This window comes from Podarcis vaucheri (assembly GCF_965113315.1).
Source record: "Podarcis vaucheri genome assembly, chromosome: 9".
NCBI lineage: Eukaryota > Metazoa > Chordata > Lepidosauria > Squamata > Lacertidae > Podarcis > Podarcis vaucheri.
Genome location: NC_138767.1, coordinates 14,822,638 through 14,849,698, shown reverse-complemented (window position 1 = coordinate 14,849,698; position 27,061 = coordinate 14,822,638). Strand labels below are relative to the sequence as shown.

General features: G+C 43.3%; 1 protein-coding gene across 5 annotated transcripts in view; it reads left to right on the top strand.

Annotated features, from left to right (window-relative positions):
- The window catches only part of WDFY3 (WD repeat and FYVE domain containing 3), a 129,648-nt gene extending 106,108 nt beyond the window's left edge, over positions 1-23,540 (top strand). For all 5 annotated transcript variants that reach the window (XM_082236234.1, XM_082236235.1, XM_082236232.1 and 2 more), the window contains 21 exons: positions 499-647; positions 962-1,082; positions 1,689-1,774; positions 2,933-3,013; positions 4,113-4,167; positions 4,737-4,856; positions 5,287-5,404; positions 6,348-6,454; positions 6,553-6,706; positions 6,959-7,050; positions 7,499-7,711; positions 9,222-9,369; positions 11,034-11,188; positions 12,037-12,195; positions 13,171-13,350; positions 14,372-14,554; positions 15,068-15,164; positions 16,163-16,492; positions 16,999-17,110; positions 18,484-18,681; positions 19,634-23,540. In XM_082236234.1, the coding sequence (XP_082092360.1) occupies positions 499-647; positions 962-1,082; positions 1,689-1,774; positions 2,933-3,013; positions 4,113-4,167; positions 4,737-4,856; positions 5,287-5,404; positions 6,348-6,454; positions 6,553-6,706; positions 6,959-7,050; positions 7,499-7,711; positions 9,222-9,369; positions 11,034-11,188; positions 12,037-12,195; positions 13,171-13,350; positions 14,372-14,554; positions 15,068-15,164; positions 16,163-16,492; positions 16,999-17,110; positions 18,484-18,681; positions 19,634-19,754 (2,979 nt within the window). In that variant the 3' untranslated portion in view covers positions 19,755-23,540. The remainder of the gene's footprint in view (positions 1-498; positions 648-961; positions 1,083-1,688; positions 1,775-2,932; positions 3,014-4,112; positions 4,168-4,736; positions 4,857-5,286; positions 5,405-6,347; positions 6,455-6,552; positions 6,707-6,958; positions 7,051-7,498; positions 7,712-9,221; positions 9,370-11,033; positions 11,189-12,036; positions 12,196-13,170; positions 13,351-14,371; positions 14,555-15,067; positions 15,165-16,162; positions 16,493-16,998; positions 17,111-18,483; positions 18,682-19,633) is intronic.
- Positions 23,541-27,061: the final 3,521 nt, after the last annotated feature.

Genomic DNA, 27,061 nt, shown 5'->3' with positions numbered 1-27,061 from the left:
TTCTCAGGTTGAGTTTTAAATGCTGTTTGTGAGTGTTGATATGGCCTGCAGGGTGGGGCTGTGGTCTAAACCACTGAGCCTCTTGGGCTTGCTGATTGGAAGGTCGGCGGTTTGAATCCCTGCTCTGTCCCAGGTCCTGCCAGCCTAGCAGTTCGAAAGTACACCAGTGCAAGTAGATAAATAGGTATCGCTGCGGCGGGAAGGTAAATGGCATTTATGGATTCTGTCACGGTGTCCTGTTATGCCAGAAGCAATTTAGTCATGCTGGCCACATGACCCAGAAAGCTGTCTGTGGACAAACGCTGGCTCCCTCGGCCTGAAAGCAAGATGAGCATCTCAACCCTGTAGTCGCCTTTGACTGGGCTTAACTGTCCAGGGGTCCTTTAGCTTTTACCTTACCAGTGTCATTACTCCCCCCCCCAAGGGCCTATAAGCATAGTCATGTACATATCCTTATTTATTCATCATGTTTTCATTAAATATGTGCTTATATTACAGATTCAACACATGTACCGCTGTGCTCGGGTTCAAGGCCTAGACACCAGTGAGGGGCTCCTCCTCTTTGGCAAAGAGCACTTTTATGTGATTGATGGCTATACCATGACCGCCACCAGAGAAATACGGGACATTGAAACCCTGCCTCTAAAGTGAGTTAGGCGTGACATTCTTTGAAATTGTAAGAGAAAAAAATGTCTCCCTGTTAGAAAGTATGACAGCATCAGGACTATAAGAAACCCTCCTGAATATAGCGCTTAAAAACGATCTCCAAAAACAACACTGCACCTAAAATAGAAATATGCAAAATCTGTACGTGACTCTATAGCTATTGTATCATAGTTTTTACAATTCTCGTAATGGTTTATGAAGCCAAACATGACCATAGAATATGAGTGGGTGAAATCAGATTTGCTATGTATAGTCTTATATTTATAGTTTCTCTCCTACCTTTTACTCTCTACAGTATGCATGAGCCAATTATACCCAGAGGAGCCCGACAGGGTCCAAGTCAACTCAAAAGGACATGCAGTATTTTTGCATACGAGGATATTAAGGAAGTGCACAAAAGAAGATACCTGTTACAGGTATTGCTTCTAGTGGGGAACAGCAGGGTTTCGTAAATATTTTATTTATTTATTATTTATTATCTGGGTAGGCTTGTCTAAACCAGAATGTTTTTAGCAGGCCCCAAAAAGATTATAGTGATGGCACCTGCTTGATCTCAACAGGCCAGGAGTTCCAAAGTGTAGGTTTTGCCACACTAAACAATCAAGTTCTTACAGATGTGGAACAGGCATTATGTGGCACTTGTATTAGCGCCTGTTCCGCCAATCAAAGCAGTCAGGTGGGCACATGTACAGTAAGGCGATCTCATAGGTAAACTGGTTCCAAGTTGTTAAGAGCTTTATATTTTATAGGCACTGGCGTCACCCTGCCACTTGCTTAAGGTGGGATAAAACCCTACACATAATATATATTGTAGTCTTTTTATTAAAAATTTTAGTCTGGAAGCTTCAGTGCATTGTAAACCCTGACAAAGGGATTAGGGGTGATTTTTAAAGCACAGTTTGCCAGGAGTAAGTTGACTTCATACCTAGGTAAAAAAGGTCTGACTTAGGCTTCATGAAAGTCCACAGCAATTACTCTTCTGTGCTTTGACAACATTTTTAAAACCTGCCATTTCTTTGCAGCCAATTGCTGTTGAAGTATTCTCTGGAGATGGACGCAACTATCTTCTTGCTTTTCAGAAAGGAGTGAGGAATAAAGTCTACCAAAGGTATTTCCATTCATACTATTTATAATAAGAGTACTTATAACAAGCGTATTGGCGAGGCAGCCATGGCAAAGGCTTGCCTCTTCAAAAGGGCTTGGGAGAATGTGATGTTTATGACCAATACCAATAGGGTCTATTAGGCTTGTGTGTTGAGCATGCTGTCCTATTGATATTAGGCAAGAATATTAATAGAGGAGAAAATTGTAGACATTTGACCACAAATGAGAAACAATTCCATATTGAGTTTTTATTGACCACGAGGAAATGTTAACATTTAACACTGCATTATCCCCTGCCCTTCTGCTGCCCATTCATCCATTGTGGGAATTCCTCTTAACAGGGAGTGAGATGAAAATTAGGCCGCCGCAGCAGCTAGCCTATATTATACTAAACATAGTCTTATTACAAAGACGAGACAATTATTTCATCTCAACTTGCTCCCAATAATCCAGCCTGCCTTAGAAAGAGGGCAGCCAGCCAGTAGAGCTCGAGAATGTCAAGATCAACCAAGAAGTGAGCTCAGTAGGCAGAAAGGCATGTTGCATTTGCTGAAAATCTCAGACACCCCAGCGACACATGTAAGGGGGACACTACACAGCATGAATATAGGTGGGGTCTCCTCTGTCCTCTTATAGATCTTCAGTCTGGGATTTTACTAACCAGAGTAATTCAGTGCCACCTCCAGATCTTGACCACCTCTTTAGTCACCCTTGACTCGAGATCACAGGATCAATGCATATCTTTGAATTGACTCTACTGTTCACTTCCCTTTGTGGACACCTGCAGAAACTGTTCATTCCTGCCTTATGCCTTCTAGTTTTATGAACAAAAGTGGATTTGCTTGCTATGTTTTCCAGCTGAGTGGACACATATTGGGGGGTAAAGTGATCCTTAAATAAACTGTTCCCAGCTATTAAGGGCTTTATGTGCTAACAGTAACACTTTGAATGCCTTCCTTCCTCTCCATCCCATCCCCACAAAAATCTCTTTTAGAACTGAGGTGTACTTTTCTTTTTACTGTTTTTTCATTGCAATGTATACTTTTAATAAAAATAGACACAGCAGCCTAATTAATTCATTAACAGTCTGGCAGTAGGTGCCACCTGAATCTTAATTGAAACGCACTTTTGTTGATTACATTATCCTATTATTATTTTTAAGGTTTCTGGCTGTCGTTCCATCTTTAACTGATAGTTCAGAGTCTGTGTCTGGACAGCGACCCAACACCAGTGTGGAACAAGGGTGAGTGTCTGTGTTTTTTTAATTCCACACGATAGATTTGGAAGTGAAGGAATTTACAGTATTCGTTTTGACTGCTTTCTACTCATCCCGCTATTTTAAAAGTTGAACCTCCTCGTGACTTTCACTGTCTTTAATGTGTTACCCAGTGTAAGTAGAGGAGATTTGGAGTATAAGAAAAAGCAGAAATGCAAATAAAATATTGTGAACAGCAATGAAAATAAAATAGCAAGGGGCTTCTCTCTTGAAATTGACTGTGCTCGCACATCATAGTAAAGGTAAAGGGTAAAGGGACCCCTGACCATTAGGTCCAGTCGTGACCGACTCTGGGGTTGTGGCGCTCATCTCACTTTATTGGCCAAGGGAGCCAGCATACAGCTTCCGGGTCATGTGGCCAGCATGACTAAGCCGCTTCTGGCGAACCAGAGCAGCGCACAGAAACGCCATTTACCTTCCCGCTGGAGCGGTACCTATTTATCTACTTGCACTTTGACGTGCTTTCGAACTGCTAGGTTGGCAGGACCAGGGACCGAACAACAGGAGCTCACCCCATCATGGGGATTCGAACCGCCAACCTTCCGATTGGCAAGTTCTAGGCTCTGTGGTTTAGCCCACAGCACCACCCGCGTCCCTCACACATCATAGTAAACCATAGCTACAGGTTCATCATGAATATTTAGATGTCTCCCGCTTTGCTCCTCTCCTAGCCAGAGTAAGAGCTGCAAACCACAATCCCTGGCTTAGTATCATGTCAGAATCATGGGTCATGGTGGTTGGCTTGCTCCAAGCAAGCCATGACTGGGAAACCAAAGCGTGTTCTTGATGCACTCAGACAGCTACACTACACGAGCTCTAACATCAAAGCATGTTAGACTGTTGGGGGTGACCGTTCCTTGTTGGCATGTTCATGACATTGATAGTGATCCATAGATACTAGGATGGTACAACTGTTGATTCTTTAATAGTTTAAAATCAGTTATAATTAATATGGTAGCATGGATTACGAGGAAAAAGTTGCTCCGTGTTACATGAAGTTGCTAACATTGCTCTCATATACCACTGCTAAATGGCAAGAGTACTGACCCTTTCTGCTTCTCCTTAGGTCTGGCTTGCTGAGCACCCTAGTGGGGGAGAAATCTGTTACACAAAGGTGGGAGGTAAGTATAAAAAGTAGTTTAGTTGATAACAACAACAACAACAATTTATTATTGATACCCTGCTCATCTGGCTGGGTTTCCCCAGCCACTCTGAGCAGCTCCCAACAGAATATTATAAACACAATAAAACATCAAACATTAAAAACTTCCCTGAGCAGGGCTGCCTTCAGGTGTCTTCTAAAAGTCAGATAGTTGTTTATTTCCTTTACATCTGATGGGAGGGCATTTCATATGGGGGGCGCCACTGCCAAGAAGGCTCTCTGCCTGGTTCCCTGTAACCTCACTTCTCACAGGGAGGGAAACACCAGAAGGCCCTCAGAGCTGGATCTCAGTGTCCAGACTGAACGATGGGGGTGTATACTGGGCCAAGGCCATTTAGGGCTTCCTTTTCATAGTGGATTGAAATAGAATATTTGGACATGTAATATTGGGGCCAAAATGCTTTGTCACATTTAAGTTTCTGTATTTTATAAAGTGGTGGACAACCGAAACATTTTTGGTTTTGTTACTGGGAAATTAACATCAGTGCTGTTTTGTTTTGTTCTGTTTTGTGTGCTATCTCTACAAAGAGAGGTGAAATTAGTAATTTCCAGTATCTGATGCACTTAAACACTTTGGCTGGCCGATCCTACAATGACCTCATGCAGTATCCTGTTTTCCCGTGGATCCTTGCAGACTATGATTCAGAGGTAAACATAAAAATCTTACATTTCATAAAAGAAAAGCCTGTTCTTGGAAGCCTAAAACCCTGCACTTAAAAGTAACTCAGATTAGGGCTGGAAGCCTTGCTTCTTCAAACATTACTGTTTGTTAACAAATCTGTGAAGTAAGTTGTGGTGTTTCAAGGCAGAGGCTTGAGTAATGTTGCAGTGATTTGTAGAGAATTAATAAAAGACATATCTGCACTTCAAATGAGAGAAAGGGACAATTGTTTTAAATCAGGCCTGCGCAGCTAAATATTTAGAGTAGCTGCCAACATTTTTAGAAACCTCAATATATTGAATAGAAATCTCAATATATTGAATAGAGGAGCCAGAAATAGTTGCACGTGAATGTATTCAATTAGTCAGAGAAACAAATTTCTGAAGAATGGACTTTACTACTTGTTTGCTTTTAAAGGAATTGGATCTTACGAACCCAAAGACATTTAGAAACTTGGCCAAACCTATGGGAGCCCAGACTGATGAGAGGTTAGCTCAGTATAAGAAGCGCTACAAAGACTGGGAAGACCCTAATGGTAAGTGCAATAAAACATCTATCATCCACAATCTGAGATGGATGTAATGGAATAAACGGTACTGTGGCTTTTCCTTTAATCTGATTTTCTGAGGGCTGGAGAGTCCACCAGACACTGTCAGTTTTACCAGCTAAGAAGCTGAGGACAGGTTTATCGTTAGGAAATTTGCTATGATTCAGTTGAGCCCCTGTGCTAAATTAATATAATAATCGTATAAAATCCTGCTTGTCTCCATCAGTTCTTGGAAATGTTTCCGCTCATAAAAACATTCAAGAAATGATCAGTGAAGATGTCTCTAAACTTATTGTGTCTAATCTGAAGCATTTAATTCCAAAAAGAGTGTTATAAAATACTGTGTGTGACATTTTAAAAAAATGAAATATGATTAGTTGAGCACTATAACAATGTAAGTGGCTATAGTGTCAAATTATAAGCATTGAAACAAATTTTAACTATACTAATTTTAGATGTACTTAGTGTCTTGGTAAAGGTAAAGGGAGCCCTGACCATTAGGGCCAGTTGTGGCCGACTCTGGGGTTGCGGTGCTCATCTCACTTTATTGGCTGAGGGAGCCAGCGTACAGCTTCCAGGTCATGTGGCCAGCATGACTAAGCCGCTTCTGGCGAACCAGAGCAGTGCACGGAAACGCCGTTTACCTTCCCGCCGGAGTGGTACCTATTTATCTACTTGCACTTTGATGTGCTTTCGAACTGCAGGAGCAGGGACCGAGCAACAGGAGCTCACCCCGTCATGGGGATTCAAACCACCGACCTTCGGATCGGCAAGTCCTAGGCTCTGTGGTTTAACCCACAGCACCACCCTTAGTGTCTTGGTACTAGCAAGCTAATACCATCTAAGCCTAGTAATTTAACACAGACTTCCTCATTTCCTTCCTATTTCCTTTTCCTGTTATTTATTCCCCCCCTCCCCCATTTTCTTTCAGGTGAAACTCCAGCTTATCATTACGGCACCCATTATTCATCAGCGATGATAGTAGCCTCATATCTTGTGAGAATGGAACCCTTTACACAGATATTCTTAAGGCTACAGGTAAGCTATTTACTTCTGCCATTTGCTTCCAAGGTGTAACAAGCAGTGTAGGGAATGCCTTAATTGCCATGCAAATACTTCTCTTTTTCCTTCCTCAGGGCGGCCACTTTGACTTGGCTGACAGAATGTTCCACAGTGTGCGTGAAGCCTGGTACTCTGCATCTAAGCACAATATGGCAGATGTCAAGGAGCTTATCCCAGAATTCTTCTACCTCCCAGAGTTGCTACTCAATTCCAACAACTTTGATCTAGGTGAGAAAAGCCACTTTTGATGGCACGGCTCTATTTCCTACAGAGACACCGTCGAAAGATGAACATAAAGCGGATTTTGATGTGTATTAAATAAAGATAAGAGCAGTGTATGTTTTAGTCTTAATTTCGGAGATTGGTCATTTTAAACTGCTCATTTGCGCTATGGAGCTCATTCAGGTGTCCTGTTAAACTTTCTCAAGAAGCACACTTCATTGCGGAAAAACCCTCTTTATCCTTGTTTTTGCCTTGTAGGTTGCAAGCAGAATGGCACTAAACTTGGGGATGTAATACTCCCCCCATGGGCTAAAGGGGATCCCCGCGAATTCATCAGAGTGCATCGGGAGGTAATGTATGTTCTTATACCTTCATAGAATCATAGAGTTGGAAGAGACCACAAGGGCCATCGAGTCCAACCCCCTTTTGGCCTCCCATCCGAATCTTGCTATTCTTTTTGGAAGAAAACATTTTTGGCTGGTAGTTTTGCTCTTTATATCTTTTGTACATGTTGAGCACACTGGGATTATCAAACATGTTGGTTGACGTAGTGAGTCCATTTGATAAGTTCTCATCTTCCTTCGTATTAGAACTCCGTAATGAAGTTTTTTTGTTTTTTAAAGTTGCAATGTTTTTAGAGCAGGCTATAAATTGAAGGAAAATAAGTAAAGCAGTTTTAAAAAAAGAAAGAAACTTGGTCATGGTGTTGACTAACGACGCCATCTGTTTCAGCAAACAAGCCTTAGCCCACCTGTAAGCAGGTTGTGCTCCATTTAACATGCACATTTTGAATTGCAGGCTTTGGAATGCGATTTTGTGAGTTCTCACCTGCACGAGTGGATAGACTTGATATTTGGCTACAAACAGCAAGGGCCGCCTGCAGTAGAAGCTGTAAATGTTTTCCATCATCTTTTCTATGAGGGCCAAGTGGACATATATAACATAAACGACCCATTAAAAGAAACGGCTACTATAGGATTCATTAACAACTTTGGACAGATACCGAAACAGGTAATGAATGATATTTGAGTATGGTGCATATGTGGTTCAAGACAAAGTTGGTATATTCTATTCTATTTGCTTTGTCCTTTCGGAGATTTAATTCCTTCTGTTCAAGACTTGGAGACCCTTGGCCCTTTGGGGGAGGATGGAGCAATCAGGAGTTTGAATCTCATTTCCATGGGCTTTATTCTTGTTTTAAAAGGCAAGTCTCTGTTGCTTTGATTTCATAGTAAAAGTAAAAGCTGGTCATGCAAATGTAACGTATTTGAATGACAATCCTTGGTATCAGTCTGGGACAGGGTGTGGGACTTCAGCTCATGCCATCTTTGTAATATTGCATATTAATGTCACCACATGACAGCATGACCCAAATGGGAATGAACTGGATGGTCTTGGAATGACTCCAAGAATAAACAAAAATGTCCATCCTCAGTATGTTGGTGCGATCTTGTTTCACGGAGAAGCAAGCATACAGGTTTAGACACATAGCAGTGAATATACTCATGTTTGAATGGGATCTGGGTAGACCTTAAGCAAAGGAGGAGGGGGGGTGTAGTTCATCAGGAAGATCTTCTGTGCAAGGCCCATTTAAACGAATGCGAAATACGCAAAATCTTGATTTTGGTTGTGCTTGCCCAAGAGAACTTCCCAGTGGATCGTGCCCTTGATCCTTTCCAGAAGTAAAATGTAATTTCCAGATGTAAAATATAAATATATGGAGTCCCAAGGCCTTGCACAGATTTTGACAAAGAACAAACAGCCACACAGCCAAAACATAAAGTGATTAACATTTTCTCCAAAATTAAAATTAAAATTGCTTGCTTAGGGTTTCGTTTATGGGATCCCACATAGCTCTCAGCATCGAAGCTGGTGGTAAAAATGAAAATCCTAAAAACCTGAAACATAATAGTACTAAGACAGAACTTGATTAAAATTAACTTCTTCTGTCCCTTCAATACCTGCATATTAAAAATAAAGATACTTTTTACTACTACCTTACTACCAGCTGACCTGTCCCTTCATCATGGAGAACATTCCACTGCTAAAACGTCCCTCACTAACAATGAAATTATGTGAACAGTTAGATTTAAAAGGAGTGTTTTAAAATGTTATTAAATGTTTAGGATGAAGCCTGCCAAATCTTAATAATGCTCTGTTTATGATTGCCACTTATCTGCTAAGGTTGACAGTATTTACACTAGCATCCTGTTTTGATAAACACCAGCATTCCATCTGCCCCTCTGACGGTCCCTTTAAAAGCACCAGCGTGGTTGATTAACATGGCTTTGTGTGCATATCAGGAGTGGCGAATACTGGTATTTCACTGACTCATCGTCACATGGTGGGCCGAGGCAACTGAAAACAGCTTGTGTGTTTCCTGTGGCTGTGAAATCCATCTCTGTTAGGGAATTTATTTGCAACAAGTCTCATGGATGGTGCTGACATGTTTTGAGAGGTGTTGCTGCAAATTATTTGCAGGCCTGCTGCTAAGCCTGTAATGTTTTCTGTCTTGCTGCAGTTGTTTAAGAAACCTCACCCTCCAAAGCGAGTGAGAAGCCGAATTAATGGAGAAATAAGTGGGGTTTCTATCCCACCAGGTATTGCCAGTGGCAAGATTTTTTTCCATCATTTAGACAACCTGAGGCCTTCTCTTGCACCAGTAAAAGGTAAATGCTGCAATCAGTTTACTTTTCTTCTTTTTTTTTTAGAACTACGCTCATAGTTCCAGGCATTTTTATTAAAACATATACTGTTGTTTGCCCCAGAAGAAAAAGACTTCCAAGGTCGTCTATATCAATTAAAATGTTTTTTTTTTAATCTATTAAAAATGTGAAGTGTCCTTCATTGCATCTACCGTATTTTTCGCTCTATAAGACGCACCAGACCACAAGATGCACCTAGTTTTTGGAGGAGGAAAACAAGAAAAAAATATTCTGAATCTCAGAAGCCAGAACAGCAAGAGGGATCGCTGCGCAGTGAAAGCAGCGATCCCTCTTGCTGTTCTGGCTTCTGTGATAGCTGTGCAGCCTGCATTCGCTCCATAAGATGCACACACATTTCCCCTTACTTTTTAGGAGGGGAAAAGTGAGTCTTACAGAGCAAAAAATACGGTATGTTATGGCATGAGCAGAACAGAATATGCCAAAAATTCAGTGCACTAGAAACAACAGAACATGTCATGGCAGGTGAAGAAACGAGTGAAAACAAACCAAGCAATATATATATATGAAGCCAATCTTTAAACTAGAGAGCGTTTTAAACAAGCTGATATTAAAATAAAGAAAACAAAACAAAGGCCAATGTGCCTCAAAGATTTCACTTGATGTGGGATAAGGATTGTCAATTGCATCTGTGCATTAGACACCTTGTTTGAACAGGGCTTGTGCTCACAGAGTGAAATGTGTAAGCAAAACCCACAAATCCTGATCCCTCGGAGTTGTGAAGAGTGGATAGTCGGCACAGATCCAGATTACATATTGGACTGTTTGCATAGAGACCTATATGACTGTGGTGTCCAGTGCCTGCACCTTGGGTGGCAAAGACCACGCTAATCCCCCGCACCCCACAATAGCCTTTCTTTACAGTTAAGGCTGTGTTGGGATGGGGATGGCTCTAAGGGAACATTGCCTAGAAACTGGCTTTAATTGTCCTGTCCTCTCTGGAGATGGTAGGTGTGTGCACTAGCGACATTCAGAGAGTTGTCCAGGCTGCAACCCCAAGTTAATTTCCATGCTTCCTGACTTCGCTGGAAATTATGAGAGCACCAAAGAGCCTTCTGGACTGGGAGCCAGCCTTACATTGTGCCTCCACTACAGATCTTCCCTTAGGCTTTGTGCTGTTCGGATTTGCCTTGCTTCTAGCACACTGAACCATGAACAAGATTCATGTCGCTAGACTGCTAGAGGACTGAACAGAAGTCTTCTTACAATGGAATGGTTGTGTTTGAATTTATACAAAGTTATTTTGATACTCGCCAGCCACTTTTCTCACTGCTCTGCTGAAACGTAAGACTCATTTGAGCATTAACGAATTCCTGAAGCATTCTCAGTAGCTCTATGCCCTTGAAAGTCTCTTATCCAGTTTCTTACACTTCTGTGTCATGGGAGTTGATAAGAATTTAACATCACTGGTCACTGTTTAAATTCTTTCAGAGCTTTCAGTAGTGTAAGCAGGTTTCTCAGAAAGATAACAAAGTTCTGAAATATCCTCACTTTCTACTGTGATTGGGTATAGCTTTCACCTAATCTTGGAACAGTGAATGTTTTTATGAGCTCTTGTTTGTGAGTGCTGCTATCTTTTCTTTCTCTCTTTTCTTTCTCTCTTTGAGCAGAGCTCAAGGAGCGTGTAGGACAGATCGTGTACACGGACAAAGGAATTTTAGCAGTGGAGCAGAATAAAGTGCTAATTCCGCCAGCCTGGAATAAAACCTTTGCTTGGGGTTATGCAGATCTCAGCTGCAGGCTGGGAACCTATGAGTCAGACAAGGTTTGTCTCTCAGATTTTTGTGGCTCTTTAACTTGCATGCTTGATGATGGAAAACAATGACTGAACAAGCTGCCTCAGGCAGGTGTCTTAACTGTACCCTTTTAGAAACCTGCTGAACACATTTTTGTTCAGACAAGCCTATCCAGGTACTTAGAAAGTTGGTGCAGGTTTTAGTCTGTTCTTAGTTAATATTTTTTTGAAATCATTGCTGTTAATTTTTATTGATAATTTTATTGTTTTTATCTTTTTTTAAAAAACTGCTTTGAGGTTTGTTGGTTTTTAACAATCAAGCGGTGCATTTTGTGAAAGCTTGTAACATAAATAAATAAATTCGATATCTAAGCAGGCCGTGGGGCAAGTTAACACTTGGCAGAAAGTTGTTTCTTCTTATGAAATCTGTCTGTTAAATGTACATATGTTTTAATTAACAAGTATAATTTGCATGAGCACCATCCTTTTGTGCAGGATGGGCTATGGTAATGACTTTAAGATTGGCCAAAATACAGAGTGAATTATGTTCCGGGGGTAGAGGATTCCAGGCTTTCTTCTCCTATTACTTGTATCCTTTCCACACTTCCCTTGCTTTGCCCCTGCCCATGAAACCAAGGAGCCGGCTCCTGAACGCAGCTTCCGAACCCAGCTCTTTGGTTGTGCATGGGAGTTTTAGAAATCCTTTGCCTCTCCCCTGGAACTGCTTTTGGAAGTGTGAGCTGGTTTTCTTCCAGGATGCAAGGTTGGGTGGAAGGAAATGTATCTTCCCCAACCAACCAACACAGTGATAGGATGCCGGAAACTGGCCACAGTTTGTAAATTGATGGGTGCGCTGTTTTACTTTTCCACCTTTCTAGGCCGTGATCGTTTATGAATGCTTATCGGAATGGGGACAGGTTCTCAGTGCCATCTGTCCAAATCCCAAGCTGGTCATCACCGGAGGAACCAGCACAGTTGTTTGTGTATGGGAGATGGGCACCTCCAAGGAAAAAGCCAGAACGCTCACTCTTAAGCAGGTAAATCTGGATTTCTGTGTGAGAAAACTGGGCCCAAGCATAGTTCATCGGTACTGATTAAATCCGGGAAGTTGGGAGTGAACTAAGTCAGAAGGTTTTGCCCTCCTCAACTGTTGGCACTTGGATAGATCACCAAAAGTTGTGTTGTTTTTTCTGGGGAAAAGAAGAAATTCACTGTGGATTCTGTCAGAGCTCTGAACAAAATCTGCTTATTACCCTGCGCAACCATAGCCTTACGTCCATGTGACTGCATGGACAATTTACTAAAACCATTGAAATACACCCCTGCTCTATGTCCTGCCACTGTCTTTTGTCCCCATAGGGGTCTGCCTATATCAGCAAAGGGTGAGCAAAAGGCAAGGAAGGGGCTGAGAATGAGAATTTGTTCTTGTTGTCAGCTAATTCTCCCCTGGTCTCCTCGCTGGCCCAAATAGGACTAATTTAGCCAGCTAGCCCTGGTGATCATCTAATGTTTATTGGATGGATTTTCCCCCTAAATTGATGAATTCTGAATTTATTGTTATTCACGTTTTATACTATATTTTATGCTGTTTTTTGTTGCATCAATTAAGTGTTTTAAATTCGTTGTTAGCCACCCTGACCCTGGTTTTCTGAACCAGGAAGGGCGGGGTATAAATAATAATAATAATAATAATAATAATTATTATTATTATTATTTGCTTAGGCACAGTTCACCAGTGCTATCGCAGAGTCTCCATTCATTTCAATGAGGCTCACCTAGGAAATGGCTACAAACCCCACTTAAGTGGTTTGAGGTTATTCAGCAAGAAACCACACTGTTCAGTTTCCGTAGCATTGTGTTTCTTAGATTTTAATTCGTCTTCTGCAACCTAGTAATAGTGTCATACACCCACATTGTCCCTCTCTCCGAAGGAAAACTATTCCAATATCTGTATTTGCAGCACTTTGCAGCAAATGCTTTATGTGTTTTCTTCTGTCTTCCTCTGCTTTTAGGCGCTGCTCGGCCACACCGAAGCAGTCACGTGTTTGACCGCCTCTCTGGCCTATCACATCATTGTGAGCGGGTCTCGGGACCGCACCTGCATCATCTGGGATTTGAACAAGCTCTCCTTTTTAACGCAGCTTCGTGGCCACCGGGCTCCCGTGTCAGCCCTCTGCATCAACGAACTGACGGTACAGATCAGAACCTCGACTGCTTCTCTTAGAGGAGAGACAAATATAGAAAATCACTCTTGAGCTGGTTGTGCCCATTTCAGCTCCAGATTGCATATGTCCCCTAGTTAGTGACGTTTTCCAAGTTATTAAATGAAAACATCATGGAGCCCCTTTTGGGGTTTCAACTGTGTGATTTATTGCTGACAGAAAGCAGCTTGCTGGGTACTTAGAAAACTTACTATAGGGGGTCAACCAGAGATTCCCTTCTCTTCTTCCAAAACCATTGTTTATCATATTTTCACCTGACCATCATGTTGGCCCAGTAACTAGGCAAGTTGACTCTGGAGTAGGGGGAGACCTATCATAAATTTTTGGCACTGTCACTAGAAGAGCAGGCATTGGGGGGTACCAGAGATCCTACAATACTTTAAGCTGCTTCCTTGTGGCTTCATCCTGCTGTAATACAGTGGTACCTCGGGTTAAGTACTTAATTCGTTCCGGAGGTCCGTTCTTAACCTGAAACACCACTTTAGCTAATGGGGCCTCCCGCTGCCACTGCGCCGCCGGAGCATGATTTCTGTTCTCATCCTGAAGCAAAGTTCTTAACCTGAGGTACTATTTCTGGGTTAGCAGAGACTGTAACCTGAAGCGTATGTAACCCGAGGTACCACTGTAATGGAAAGCATGTCATCATGTAGGATTGTTATGGTCTTTCCCGAATGATGGCAGTTGGGTTGAAAGGAGCTGTGCTCTTGACCCCACCCAAATGATAACAGTTGCTATTGCAGGGACATTGTTTTTGTGCCACAGCAGTAGCATATTACAGGGCCTTTCAGTTTGTCTTTAACTAGATTGTAGCCTCTTATCTATGTAGATCAGTTCCTGATGGGGTCAGTTTCAAGTCATCAGTTCTTGGAGTTTCCAGCCAGACCACGCCTTTGTTCTTCATATTAAATCGTGATGCGTTTCTCCTCCGGGATGGCAAAGAATGGCAACGTTGAGATCTCAGTGTGCCTAAAACATTTATCCTTTTTTTCAGGGAGACATTGTGTCCTGCGCTGGCACTTACATCCACGTGTGGAGCATTAATGGGAACCCCATAGTGAGTGTGAACACTTTCACCGGGCGCAGCCAGCAAATCCTGTGCTGTTGCATGTCAGAAATGAACGAATGGGATACCCAGAACGTGATTGTGACGGGGCATTCGGACGGAGTGGTCCGAGTAAGTACCAGCAGTTGTGTAGAAATAAAACTGGGGGTCGGCAGCATGCCTCATGGTGCAGAGGAAGTTGATAGAGAAGGGGATTTAGATAGATTCACGGACAATAAGGCCATCAGTGGCTACTAGGTGTGATAGCCATATACTCTACATCTAAAATTGCTAATTGGGAGAGGGCTATTGCACTCCTGTCCTCTTTGTGGTCTTCCCATGGGCATCTATTGTGGGAAATAGGATGACAGGACTTATATAGGATTTCCAGGTTCATTCCTAATTGCAGCTCCTATCTATTCTGAATTCTTCAATGGCAGTTGAATAGCCCATCCGCTAGTTTTGGGGCACACAGTTAGAAACCTAGTTCGATTGTAATTTAAATGTGCCTTGATTTTTGTGTCTCCTTGAGTGCTTTCAATGTTACTTTGCTCCATGTCTTGTTATCGTATCAGGTTGAAAGCCAGGTTATACGGCAAGGGATGTATGCATTCAGACTCACACTTTCATCTCTCCTTCTCCTAGTTCTGGCGAATGGAGTTTCTGCAGGTCCCGGAAACTCCAGCTCCTGAACCTGTGGAGGCGCTCGAGATGCAGGAAGAGTGTCCGGAAACCCAAATAGGTGCTGTTTCTTTTTGGCTTTGTGTTCAGCTTTGAATTATTCAAGGTGTAGCTCAGGAGTCGGAAACCTTTGCTTGGGGCTATACCTTAGTTGGGGCTATACTTTTATTTATTTCATACATTTATATACCATTTGATTGCTTTAAAATAAATAAATCTCAAAACAGCGAATGAGAAGAGTAAAACAATAACATTATTAGTTTTTAATAACTTATTTTTAACTCCCACCATCCCTGATCATTTTCCTTGCTGGCTTGGTATCTGACCACTTCGGCTGCCCCCTGGCATGGAAGGCATACTGTATTTTTCACTCCATAAGATGCACCCGACCACAAGGCGCACCCGACCATAAGACGCACCTAGTTTTTAGAGGGGGAATGCAAGAAAAAAATTTTTTTTAAGGGAGTGTTGAGCAGAGCCTGTATGCATCCCAGGCACTGCTCAGCGCTCCCTTTCACGAGCTGCGAGGAGCGTGTGTGCGGCGCTTGTGGGCTTTTCCCTGAGGAGGGAGAAGGGCAGCCCGTCACTGATAGGCTTGCCCTTTTCCCTCCTCGGGGAAAAGCCTCCAAGAGCCGCACACATGCTCCACACGGCTCTTTAAAGGGAGCGCGGCTATTCCTGGCTTTTGCGGGAGGTGGGGGAAGGGACAGAGCCTCCGCAGGGCAGCGGGATGAAGGCTTCCCATGCCCTGCAGAGGCTTTGCGTGGCTAAGCCAGAAGCTGGAACAGCAAGAGGGAGCGCTCCCTCTAGCTGTTTTGGCTTCTGGGATAGCCCACGAAGCCTGCATTTGCTCCATAAGACGCGCACACATTTCCCCTTACTTTTTTAGGAGGGAAAAGGTGCGTCTTATAGAGTGAAAAATGCGGTACTAATGTCCCTAATGGGCTTTGTATGCATCTGGGCCTAGGTTTTATGTCAGAGTTACGGAGGAGCGGGTCTAGTGAGGGAAAGCGAATCATGGCTGGCTTTGTTTGTTTTTTAACGCCTTGCATGTAACAGGAGAGGAAGCCCCGGATGAGGACACCAGCGATTCGGAAGCAGAAGACCAGGGCCTTGGCCAGGACCCGAAGTTGCAGGAAAGCCGGAGCCAGCCAGGCAGCGCCAGCCACAGGCCTCGCTCGTCCTCAGCCCGAGCAGCAGCTGCGTGGTCGGCAGACAGCAGCTCTGACGACTCGAGGCGCTGGTCCGACCAGCTCAGCTTGGATGAGAAGGACGGCTTCATCTTCGTGAACTACTCCGAGGGGCAAGCGAAAGTCCACCCCCAGGTTCAAGCTAACCACCCACACCCTAATCCAGGGGAACTACGACATTACAGCAAGCTCAAGCCAGGTAGGGAAACGCCTCTTGGTGACATGCCAAAGTAGAAGTGTGTTGCCTGGGCAGGTTTCCAGGTGCCCAGATAAATCCTGTACTCAGAGCCAGTGTGGTGTAGTGGTTAAGAGCGGTAGACTTGTAATCTGGTGAACTGAGTTCGCTTCCCCGCTCCTCCACATGCAGCTGCTGGGTGACCTTGGGCCAGTCACACTTCTCTGAAGTCTCTCAGCCCCACTCACCTCAGAGTGTTTGTTGTGGGGGAGGAAGGGAAAGGAGATTGTTAGCCACTTTGAGACTCCTTCGGGTAGTGATAAAGCAGGATATCAAATCCAAACTCCAACTCCAACTCCAACTCCTCCTCCTCCTCCTCCTCCTCCTCCTCTTCTCCTCCTCCTCCTCCTCCTCTTTGGGGCAAGTGGGCCAAGATCCTGAGCAGCATTTTCCTTCCTGAGCAGGCACCATGCAGATGTGTTTCCCGCCCTCCACATCTGCTTACATTGTGACCCGTTTTCCTTTCTTAGGCTACAGATGGGAGCGGCAGCTAGTGTTCCGGAGCAAACTAACTATGCACACGGCCTTTGATCGCAAGGACAACGCACATCCTGCAGACATCACGGCATTGGGCATCTCCAAGTGAGTGGCCGGCTTTCTGTGTGTCCTCAGTATATCAGCTGAAGGCACAGTAGTGGTTTCAGCTTTAGATCGGCTAGAACAAAACAAACAACTTTGGAACTGAAAATTGCTTTGAAATGGTTAGACTGGGCATCCCCAAACTCAGCCCTCCAGCTGTTTGGGAACTACAATTCCCATCATCCCTGACCACTGGTCCGGTTAGCTAGGGATGATGGGAGTTGTAGTCCCAAAACAACTGGAGGGCTGAGTTTGGGGGTGCCTGGGTTAGACATATGGGAGATGCAACTACAGTGGTACCTCTGGTTACATACTCTTCAGGTTACAGACTCTGCTAACCCGGAAATAGTACCTCGGTGTAGTGGTTCTAGGGGTTGCTCGTGTGTAAGCCGGTGCAATCACCTGGCTGGGTTGCCTGAGTGAACCTTTTCTGTCCGGACAGCCACTCGCCCGTGGCTGTCTCAATCGCTGGCAGAATCCGTCAGTGGGCGTTTCTTGAACTTCTTCCAGCAAAGAAGCTCTTTGACACCTAGTCTCCTCCTACTCTCTCTGCGCAAAAGCCTTCTGCGCAAGGAGGGCGCAGGCAGCGGAGGACCTCTACTCTCCCCGCTGGTTCCCGGCAAGGAGTCATGGGACCGCCTCGCCGCTTCCCCATCTGCCCCCCTTCTCCACTGGTGCTACGCTGATTCTCTTCCCCAGAAGATGGGCTTCCTCTCCCACTCCCGGGACGCTCTCCGGAATCCCTCTGGATTTTGCTCTCTCCCTCTGGCACTGATGGCAGTTCCCTGACACTCGGGTTAAGAACTTTGCTTCAGGATGAGAACAGAAATCGTGCTCCGGTGGTGCGACGGCAGCAGGAGGCCCCATTAGCTAAAGTGGTGCTTCAGGTTAAGAACAGTTTCAGGTCAAGAACGGACCTCCGGAACGAATTAAGTACTTAACCCGAGGTACCACTGTATAAGCCATGATACCTAGGTAAAGCTACTGTGTTCAGTTACCCTTCGTCAGAGTATCAGGTGCCATGAACACATTTGAGGCCTTTAATGAAATGCTTTGGGCATTCTTATTCTTCTTTACAATTTTTGTATTTTTTTGGGTTACCATTCTGACACTCCCCCCCCCCTCTTTTTTCTCATTTGTCTTTGGTGCTCCCCTACCTTTTTTCAAAGTTGGTAGAAAGTAAGTCTGACCTGGTAGACCTTACTTTGATTCAGCAATTCGCGGGGGGGGGGGGCAGGATGTGGAGCAAAGCTGCTACCTTTGGCCTAGTATTTTCTGGCTTTAAAAATGTGTTTCTCTCTAGCCTTGAGGCTACTTCCTAATGCTTAAATCAAGTGCTAATTTGTCTTTGCGTATCCGTTTGTTTCTCTTTTCAGGGATCACAGCAGGATTCTCGTAGGCGACAGCAGAGGCAGAGTGTTCAGCTGGTCAGTGAGTGACCAGCCCGGCCGCTCTGCAGCTGACCACTGGGTGAAAGATGAGGGAGGAGACTGTTGTTCCAGCTGCTCCGTCCGTTTCTCTCTTACTGAAAGGCGCCACCATTGCAGAAACTGCGGGCAGCTCTTCTGTCAGAAGTAAGAAAGATGGTCTGTCCTGTAAATTCTTTACAGACTGGTTCTCGCAAAGAAGTGCTAGCATCTGAAGAGCTGCTTCTTTTTAATTTTGTATTCTTTATTGAAAAATAAAAAGTACAGAATTACAAGTGCACGGAATAAGACACAAAAAAAGAAGCAACAAGAAATAGTACCCATGTAGAAAACAAAACAGAAAAAAGGTATTGTGCACATTACAAAAAAAGGAGAAAAACTTGTTATTGTAGTTAACCAGACCTTAATCTGCTTTTTAAAATGAATTCCAAATATCATTAAACTTTCCTCTGGCAAGTCTACGTTTGTAAACAACTTGTCTGAAGAGCTGCTTCTTGATAACAACAGGCACCCTATTTATTTCGCTAGCAAATCTGATACCCCCACCAAAAATAAATAAATTCTCCTACTCTAGATAAGTTGGTGCTATATTATTTTGAGAAAGGTAGGATAGAGCTCATTAATTGGCCTAGAGCGGAAATTAAACCCACAATAGCGTAAGTGGAATACCCTGTTTCCAGGAGCTCCTGTAAACATTAGTGCTGGTTCTCAGAACAGCCGATCCTTTATAAGCCCATTGCCAGCCACTTTAACACTAGTTACCCCGGAAATTCCATTTGTTTCAGTAGTACTGTCACTATACCATGACCCCTTGGATTCTGTTGATCGATTGCTGGTTTTTCCCTTGCTCAAGATGACCGGGTGCCCCAAGAACACCCCTGCCCCTAGAGCAAGGTTCTTCTAACAGCAGAACCATGTGATTCTGAGCAAAAATGCAGGAGGGAAACAGTCTACCTCCCACAATTCTTTGCTCCTGACCGAGTCTCGTGTAAGAGAAATAGCCCAGTCCGAAGGCTTCATCATCCACCGTAATAAACTGCGGGTGCAGAGAGAGAAATAACAACTCACATTTTTGTGTGCCTCCCCCCCCCTCCGCCAGGTGCAGCCGCTTCCAGTCGGAAATCAAGCGTTTGAAAATCTCCTCCCCGGTGCGGGTTTGCCAGAACTGTTACTACAACCTTCAGCACGAGCGAGGCCCGGAGGAGGGATCCTGGAATTAACAAGGCGGAGGCAAGCCACACAAAACACCAGGCTGAGCACTGCAGGGCCCACAGGAACTCGGTAAATGTAATTCATTGGCAGGAAGGAACACGCAGCACATCTAGAAAGGATTGCAACGCTAGCCCTGGACACTTCGTCTTTGTACTGCGCAGCGAAGCACTTGCGAGCAAAAGGGATCATTCATTTTCCATGTACATTTTCAGAGAAGGGGCTGAAAGCGTTCATGCGGCCGGCGAGTGTCAGGCGGAGAGACGAGCAGTTGCCGCAACTGCAGCGAGGACCCACAAGACCCAGCCTTCCCTGCTAACGTGGCTGGGAAGGAAAACCCATCATTAACCACCCCTTGTTCTGTCTTTGGTTTTGTAGAGCTAGTCACCTTATTTGTGTTGCAGGAAGGAGAAGGCTTTTTAGAAGATAGTTGTAAATCTGCCTTCTTCGCAAGCAAACTGTGGATATTGTAAATAGATATAATGGCCTTTTTATTGAAATATGAACTTAACTGCCTGTTACATGGGACATCAGACCAACCACTATACCTTGTGTCTCATTTTTAGCTCATCCATCTACTTAAATATGAATGTGGTGTTTTTTTAAAAAAAAGCATTGAGGCATTATCTGTATTTTATTTTCAAAACCCGGGCTGCATGTTTGTTCTTTGGTTACTCGCAATATCTTAACTTTAAACCAGGTCATTCAGAGAGTTTTGAAAGGCGCGGCGAACCACCCTCAACTTGTCTGCGGCAATAGGACTCGGAATCTTTCATTCTCAACTGTAAGATAAGGACCCTCTTTTTGTTTCATTTTTTAAAAAAATACAGAAGCTATTTAGCACCTATCTTCATATTTAATATGGTCTCTTTTTATACAATGTGGACCTTGGCTTGTGCTCATTCTTTGCAGTTTCTGGATCAGCTGGTTCCTACAACAGTAAAGGCCAGATCTTACTTCGGACAGTAGTAAATGCCTTGCATGAAACTCAGAATTACCCTACCCCAGAGAAGAAAATAACAGACTTGGGACCCTTGCTGGTACAACTGGATGCTAATACCAATATATTGAGGGGGATTCTCTTGCACAGAGCCTATTGAAGTGAATGGGAGTTGCACAAGAACAATTGCCCACCTTTTATTCCCCTTAACTGGGCTTTTCTGCTGGGGTTGTCTTTAACTCATTATTATTATTATTTAGGCTGCCTTTATCATTCATTGGCGTACCATCAACTTGGGGGATGTTACTCAAACTTTCATTGAAGAAGGGCATTTCATACATTAGTGGTTTAAGATCTTATGTTTCTCACTTCTTTCTCGGGTCACTTTTTCTCCAGTCCATCTTGTCTGTAGAGATGGGGGAATACACAGATCAGGCACAATCCATGGGCATCCTTTTTGGAACATGGCCTTGGAAAGTGGTGGTTTGTTTTTATTTTATTGTGCTGTTTGTTTTCGTTTCACTGTAACGTATACCAAGTTGTAAACAGGTGATGAGATGAATTGGCCTTGTTCAGTTTCCCAGATCACCGCTGCTGTTTCGCAGCAGATGAGTTGACGGTCACGTTAGCAACAGAACCAAAACCCTGGCACACTACCAAGTGAAAAGGAACAGGGCACAACACTAAGGCAAAAACGCAGACATTCTCAGATCTGTACCACTTCAGTTGGGAAAGACGAAGCATTTACAGTGGTCTGAGTATCTTGCAGCGTTACACAAGATTAAATGGGACACACACACACACACACACACTCCACACTGCTTATATTGATTAAGTACTTTCTTTTGACAGTAAATCAAGCTCACTGACCATTTTTGTCCACTTAAACATCCCCGGTGATAGAGATGTATGCACTGATTGGAAGATTAACTGTCTGTTTTGATGATGATGTTTTTAATGGTTATGAACTGCAAGAATTAGATCAGTTTGTGGATTTGTGTTCAAGTCCCCAAGGAAATCATTCCACACACGCATGCATGCAAATTTATTAATATAACTTCACCCACTCTGTGGTTTTGGATACAAATGGCACTGATCCAGCAGCCTCGCCTACTTTGCCCTGCAAGGAAAGTCAGTTTTCACACTTAGTTGCTTTTTACTTTGTTGTTACAGCCTAACAATATGATCTCCAAGTCACTTAAGTCCCAGCATACATTCTGACCTGTCAAACTAAATAGCCTTAAGTATGGGTAAACATAAGTGGTTTATAGATCTTGACCTGATAAAACTAGTTTCCAAATTACAGATATTTAAATATTTTTAAAAAACGTGTTTGAATTCTCTGAAAGCACTTTCACACCACCGAATTTTTGTTTCTCTTATTAAGGAAAGACTGAACATTAGAAGAACAGCTTAACTTGAAGTCTCTCTAGCTTGAGAATTTGGGTTTCTTACTTTAAAAAAAAAACCCACCACCCTAAATTATTGAAAATCAAATTCTAAGCACTGGATAGCACAGTTACAACTATTGCTGGGTTGTTAGAAGACAGCAGGATGTGTAGAGATGTTTACTCCTTTTTTAGCATGTTTAACTACATAGACATGTTGTACCAGTGTTATTCTACACTTTTTACATTTGCCACTCCTCAAGATGGAAGGTGATTTTTTTTTCTTTTGTGTGGTTGATTGCGTCAAACTTGCGTAGTAATAGGTATATTTAAGGTTCTGTGGGCTGAACTTCTCAGCTGCCTACTTTGGGATGAGTTTTTTTCCAGAACTCATTTGTGTAGCCAGATGATGGATAGAAGAGGTTTGTGTATTCTGTTTGTGTGAAAAGGGAAAATGGGGGCTCAGCTGCACCACGAAACAGGCACTGCATAACCTCCATTCATTCTGGTGGCCCCTGACATGGAAGTCCTACACAAGCTCCACTGGAGTGAATGGCTGGATTCTTGGCCCAGTTGAGCACTGAGAGTCCCCCTGCAGCTGCTGCTCTAATGACCTAAACAATGTCTAGTATAGTTCCATAGACTTATCAGAGCATTCTGGACTGAATAGCTCTGTTTCCCCAAATTTGTGGTTTTGCATTTAATTTCATTGAGCAGAGCAGCACCTCTAGCTTATTGCACTGTCCCATAGCTCCCATCTCTCCTCCTGCCTCGTTCTTTGATGTGATCCTCATTTTTGATGCATTCATGTGCTCTACCTTTGTTTGTACTGTGCGGTTGTAGTGTTCACGCATAGGAAGTGGAGAGTGGCTAACTCCACCCCCTTCATCCATCAGTCCAATAGCAAAAACACCTTAGAGACATTATTTTGCACTTTCTTGTGTATAAAAATCAGTAGAAACTTCTTCTTTTTTTGGTATCATTTAAGACTCCTTTTTGTTTTGGTAAGTGAACTGTGTATAAAAAATATTTATGCAGTTAAAACTGTTTTTAGAAAATATTTTTAATTTCAGCAAGTTTGGTTACTTGTTGCATGACTTAACACAACTGACTTTTTGTGTCAGTACAATGTATATTTTTTGTCCTGTTATTAATTTGTAAACTCTAGGTAAATGGCCATTTATTTGTACAGCAACCGGAGTAAATTGAAGATAACTGGCTACGACTGGAGGGGTGGAATTTTGTACTATATTAAGGACTCCAATTTCTGGGTTTTTTTGGTGGATATGTAAAAGGCCAGAAGAATTACTATCTAGTGTGCAATCTGTGATATTTGAATGTTTATTGTATATTTGTCTCCAATGCAAAAAGGTAGAGTAACACAATTACAATACATGATTAAATGCAATAGTTCAGGTACTTTTTGTTTTGTTTTCATTTCAAATAAATACTTGCTATTTACCACCAAATTATTCTGTGTATATCTCTTTTGGGAGAAAAAAATACATTGGTAAATGTACAGCTTTCAACAACTATGGTAAGTCTAGTGTTTGTGCCAAAAAAATATATCCCCGGGCAATTCTCCAAGTTCTGCTGACTTTCATGTCAATTTAAATTAATAAGAATGGCACTCATGGTGTGAGGCAAGAAGATTAATTGAAATGCTGCTTCTATTCTGGCTAGGTACACTTTTTATTTTAAATAAAAATTGACATTTTAGGAAGCTTGTCTTTCATGTGGTAGCGTGAATCATGGCAGGCCTTTGTCCTTGCTTTTTAATACAAGATTGATTTTATACTTTGGTGTGGTTCCGCTGCTACAAAAGGACACGTCAACTAAAGAAACAAGTTCTAGTGCTCTTGTTGGTGACATCTGGCAACAGACATGACATTCTTCCTCCTTTCTCTACCCCAAAAAAGTGTCTGATGTAGAGATTCTCTCCATAGTTGTGGTGCTTTTCAGAAGGGAAAATGAGGAAGAAGCAGTGCTTCTGGGGGGACACAAGGGTACGCATAGCCCTAAACATTTTGTGAATCTAAGTTTGGCTTCATTGAGGGGCAGTATTTCAATATGAGTAGGAAAATGAGAGTACTCCTAAACATTTTTTTAAAGAACATAAATATCACATCATGGTCACATATTCATTAGTCTTCAGGTGGAGGCTGTGAGAATTTAGTCAAAAGGTTAAGACTCAGAGAGTTGCAGATTACTAGAGAGACAGCTCTCTGTGACATCACTTCCTTTAGTTCTCTGGCGGGAAAATAGATGGCCATCTTTCATGGATGCTTTAGTTGAGATTCCTACATTGTATGGGGTTGGACTAGATAGTCTTTGGTCCATTCCAACTCCATGAATCTATGAAAAGGACACAAGGGTTTAATCCTTTCTACTGCCTTCTGCCTTTGAACTCGGCTTTTCTTCTTCACCATGCTTCTGAGACAGTCACCTGATCTCTGCTCAAGCAGAGACTCCTTTTTAATAATAATAATAATAATAATAATAATAATAATAATAATAATATATTATTTATGCCCCACCCATCTGGCTGGGTTTCCCCAGCCACTCTGGGCGGCTTCCAACAAAGTATTAAAATACAGTGGTCTGTTAAACATTAAAAGCTTCTCTAAACAGGGCTGTCTTCAGATGTCTTCTAAAAGCCTGGTCATCGTCGTTCTCTTTGACATCTGGTGGGAGGGCGTTCCACAGGGCGGGCGCCACTACCGAGAAGGCCCTCTGCCTGGTTCCCTGTAACTTTGCTTCTCGCAGAGAGGGAACCGCCAGAAGGCCCTCGGCGCTTGACCTCAGTGTCCAGACAGAACGGTGGGGGTGGAGACGCTCCTTCAGGTATACTGAACTGAGGCCATTTAGGGCTTTAAAGGTCAGCACCAACACTTTGAATTGTGTTTGGAAACGTACTAGATCTTTCAAGACTGATGTTATGTGGTCTCGGTGGCCACTCCCAGTCACCAGTCTAGCTGCCGCGTTCTGGATTAGTTGTATGTGTTTTGTATCTAGAGGTAAAAATGTCTGCCTTGTTTTTCATTACTGCTATTGCTGATTCAAGTGCAAGACCTTATGTAAGTAAACACTGCTTTTAATGCTATGTCTACAGTCTCTTACGTGATTCTTTAAATGAAGAGGGGAAAGGGAATGATCCAGTCTGCCACCACAGCCTGGATCAATATATAAAGAGGCTATACAACCTAGTCCCAAAAGTTTAACGTTGCATGGAATTGTTTTAAAACTCTGCTAATAGATTGTTTTTAAGTTTTTTAGTTCTGCTCACACGTGTAACAGGGAGGGTAAATTGTGAAAATAATATAGCCTATCCTGACCTCAAATCCATCCAACAGAGGCAACATTTCTGTTGTCCTGGGTGAAGAAGAATCTTGGCTCTGATAGCAGAGCACACATACAGAGTCTACACTGATGCAGACTGACTTGAGTTGACAGACCCTGATGCCCAGGGAAATCAACAGCTCAGCAACACAGTCATCAGGAAAGTTCTATGTCAGTTCAGGAAACTACACATAGACTTCCTCTTGTCTGATGTCAACCACCAACTCAGGTGGTGTTATACCAGGTTTTCATAGCTTGTGGGTTGCACGGACTTGATTTGACACGGCCTCTGGGCTTGCTATATGCTTTCCCTCCCATTCTTTTGCTTCCTTGAGTGTTCAAGACTGTGTATCAGGAGAGGGCAACCATCATGTTTATGGCTCTTTTCTGGCCAAGGAGGCATGGGTTTTCCAAAATGGTTTCAGGATCTTCAGACTCGGGGCCCTCACTTTCATTCTGGTCCTGACTGGCCAGGGATGTTGAACAGAGATGCCTGCTAAGTTGTACCGACACTCCAAGCATCACAGTAAACTTCCATGCAACAGATCTAGCAATTGACTTGGGATGCTGCACTCTCAAGAATACATCTCTTCAAGACATGTGCCAGACAGTAACTTGGACCAATCCAAGTTCTTTGATGAGGCATTAAAAGCTGGACTTACATGTATGCTTGGAGACTGCCTTTGGCTGGCCTGTCCTTCAGCAGGTGCTTCCAGATTATTAGTGTGCCAGTTCCCACCTTGGGAATAGCAGGAATAGCTTCAGAACATCCCACCTGGTGGTATCCTAGTGCCCACTCAAGATACCACTGGTACGCAGCACCAAACTGCCACAAAATAGTGTCGGTTAAGAATTAGGCATTTGGTCCACCCTCCTGGAGGTGTTGTCCTTTACCTATGACAAAACTAGATGATGAAGTGTTGTGGGCAAGCAGCAACAATGGCAACAACTTGCCAAGTATTCATTTTAAGCCCACCTATTCTATCTTCATACTGTTACAAAAACCCGGCACCTGTCCCTCTTTCTTGCCAAGCCTTGGCAAGAGCGTATGGGATCTCAGGCTCCCACACAGGGTCTGTGTCCCTTTGGCTAATAGAAGACACGGTGGAGGCTGTCGTGCTTTAAGAAATCAGGTATGTTTGCCGATTTACACCTTCCAGCTGCATGGAGGGGGTCCAGTTCTTACAGCATGGTCCACAGCAGTGCAGGCAGTCCTTTCTTCACCCTTGCCAAGATGGATCTCAGCCTTTCTTCTTCCCAGACGCCCCTTGTCCTACCCCAGCAGTTACTCTGGCAACCTTCCCAATCTCTAGTCTCTGGTCACACCTGGTACAAGGAGTTGTCGATGACCCTCAATGGCTCTCTGTTTACAGGCAGGTATCCGTGTTGGTCTCCCATAGTCGAAACAAAATAAATTCCTTCCAGTAGCACCTTAGAGACTAGCTAAGTTAGTTATTGGTATGAGCTTTCGTGTGAATGCACACTTCTTCAGATACACTGGTTGATGGACTTCAATGTGGGCTCTCTATTGTAATGCTAACAGCTCTGCTCTGCCCCCAGCCAGCCAGACTGGTTTGCGTAAGGCAGCCCAGGGATCCCCTTGCAGCTTATATTATCCTTTCACATCACAAAGAACCCAAAATCCTAGCAT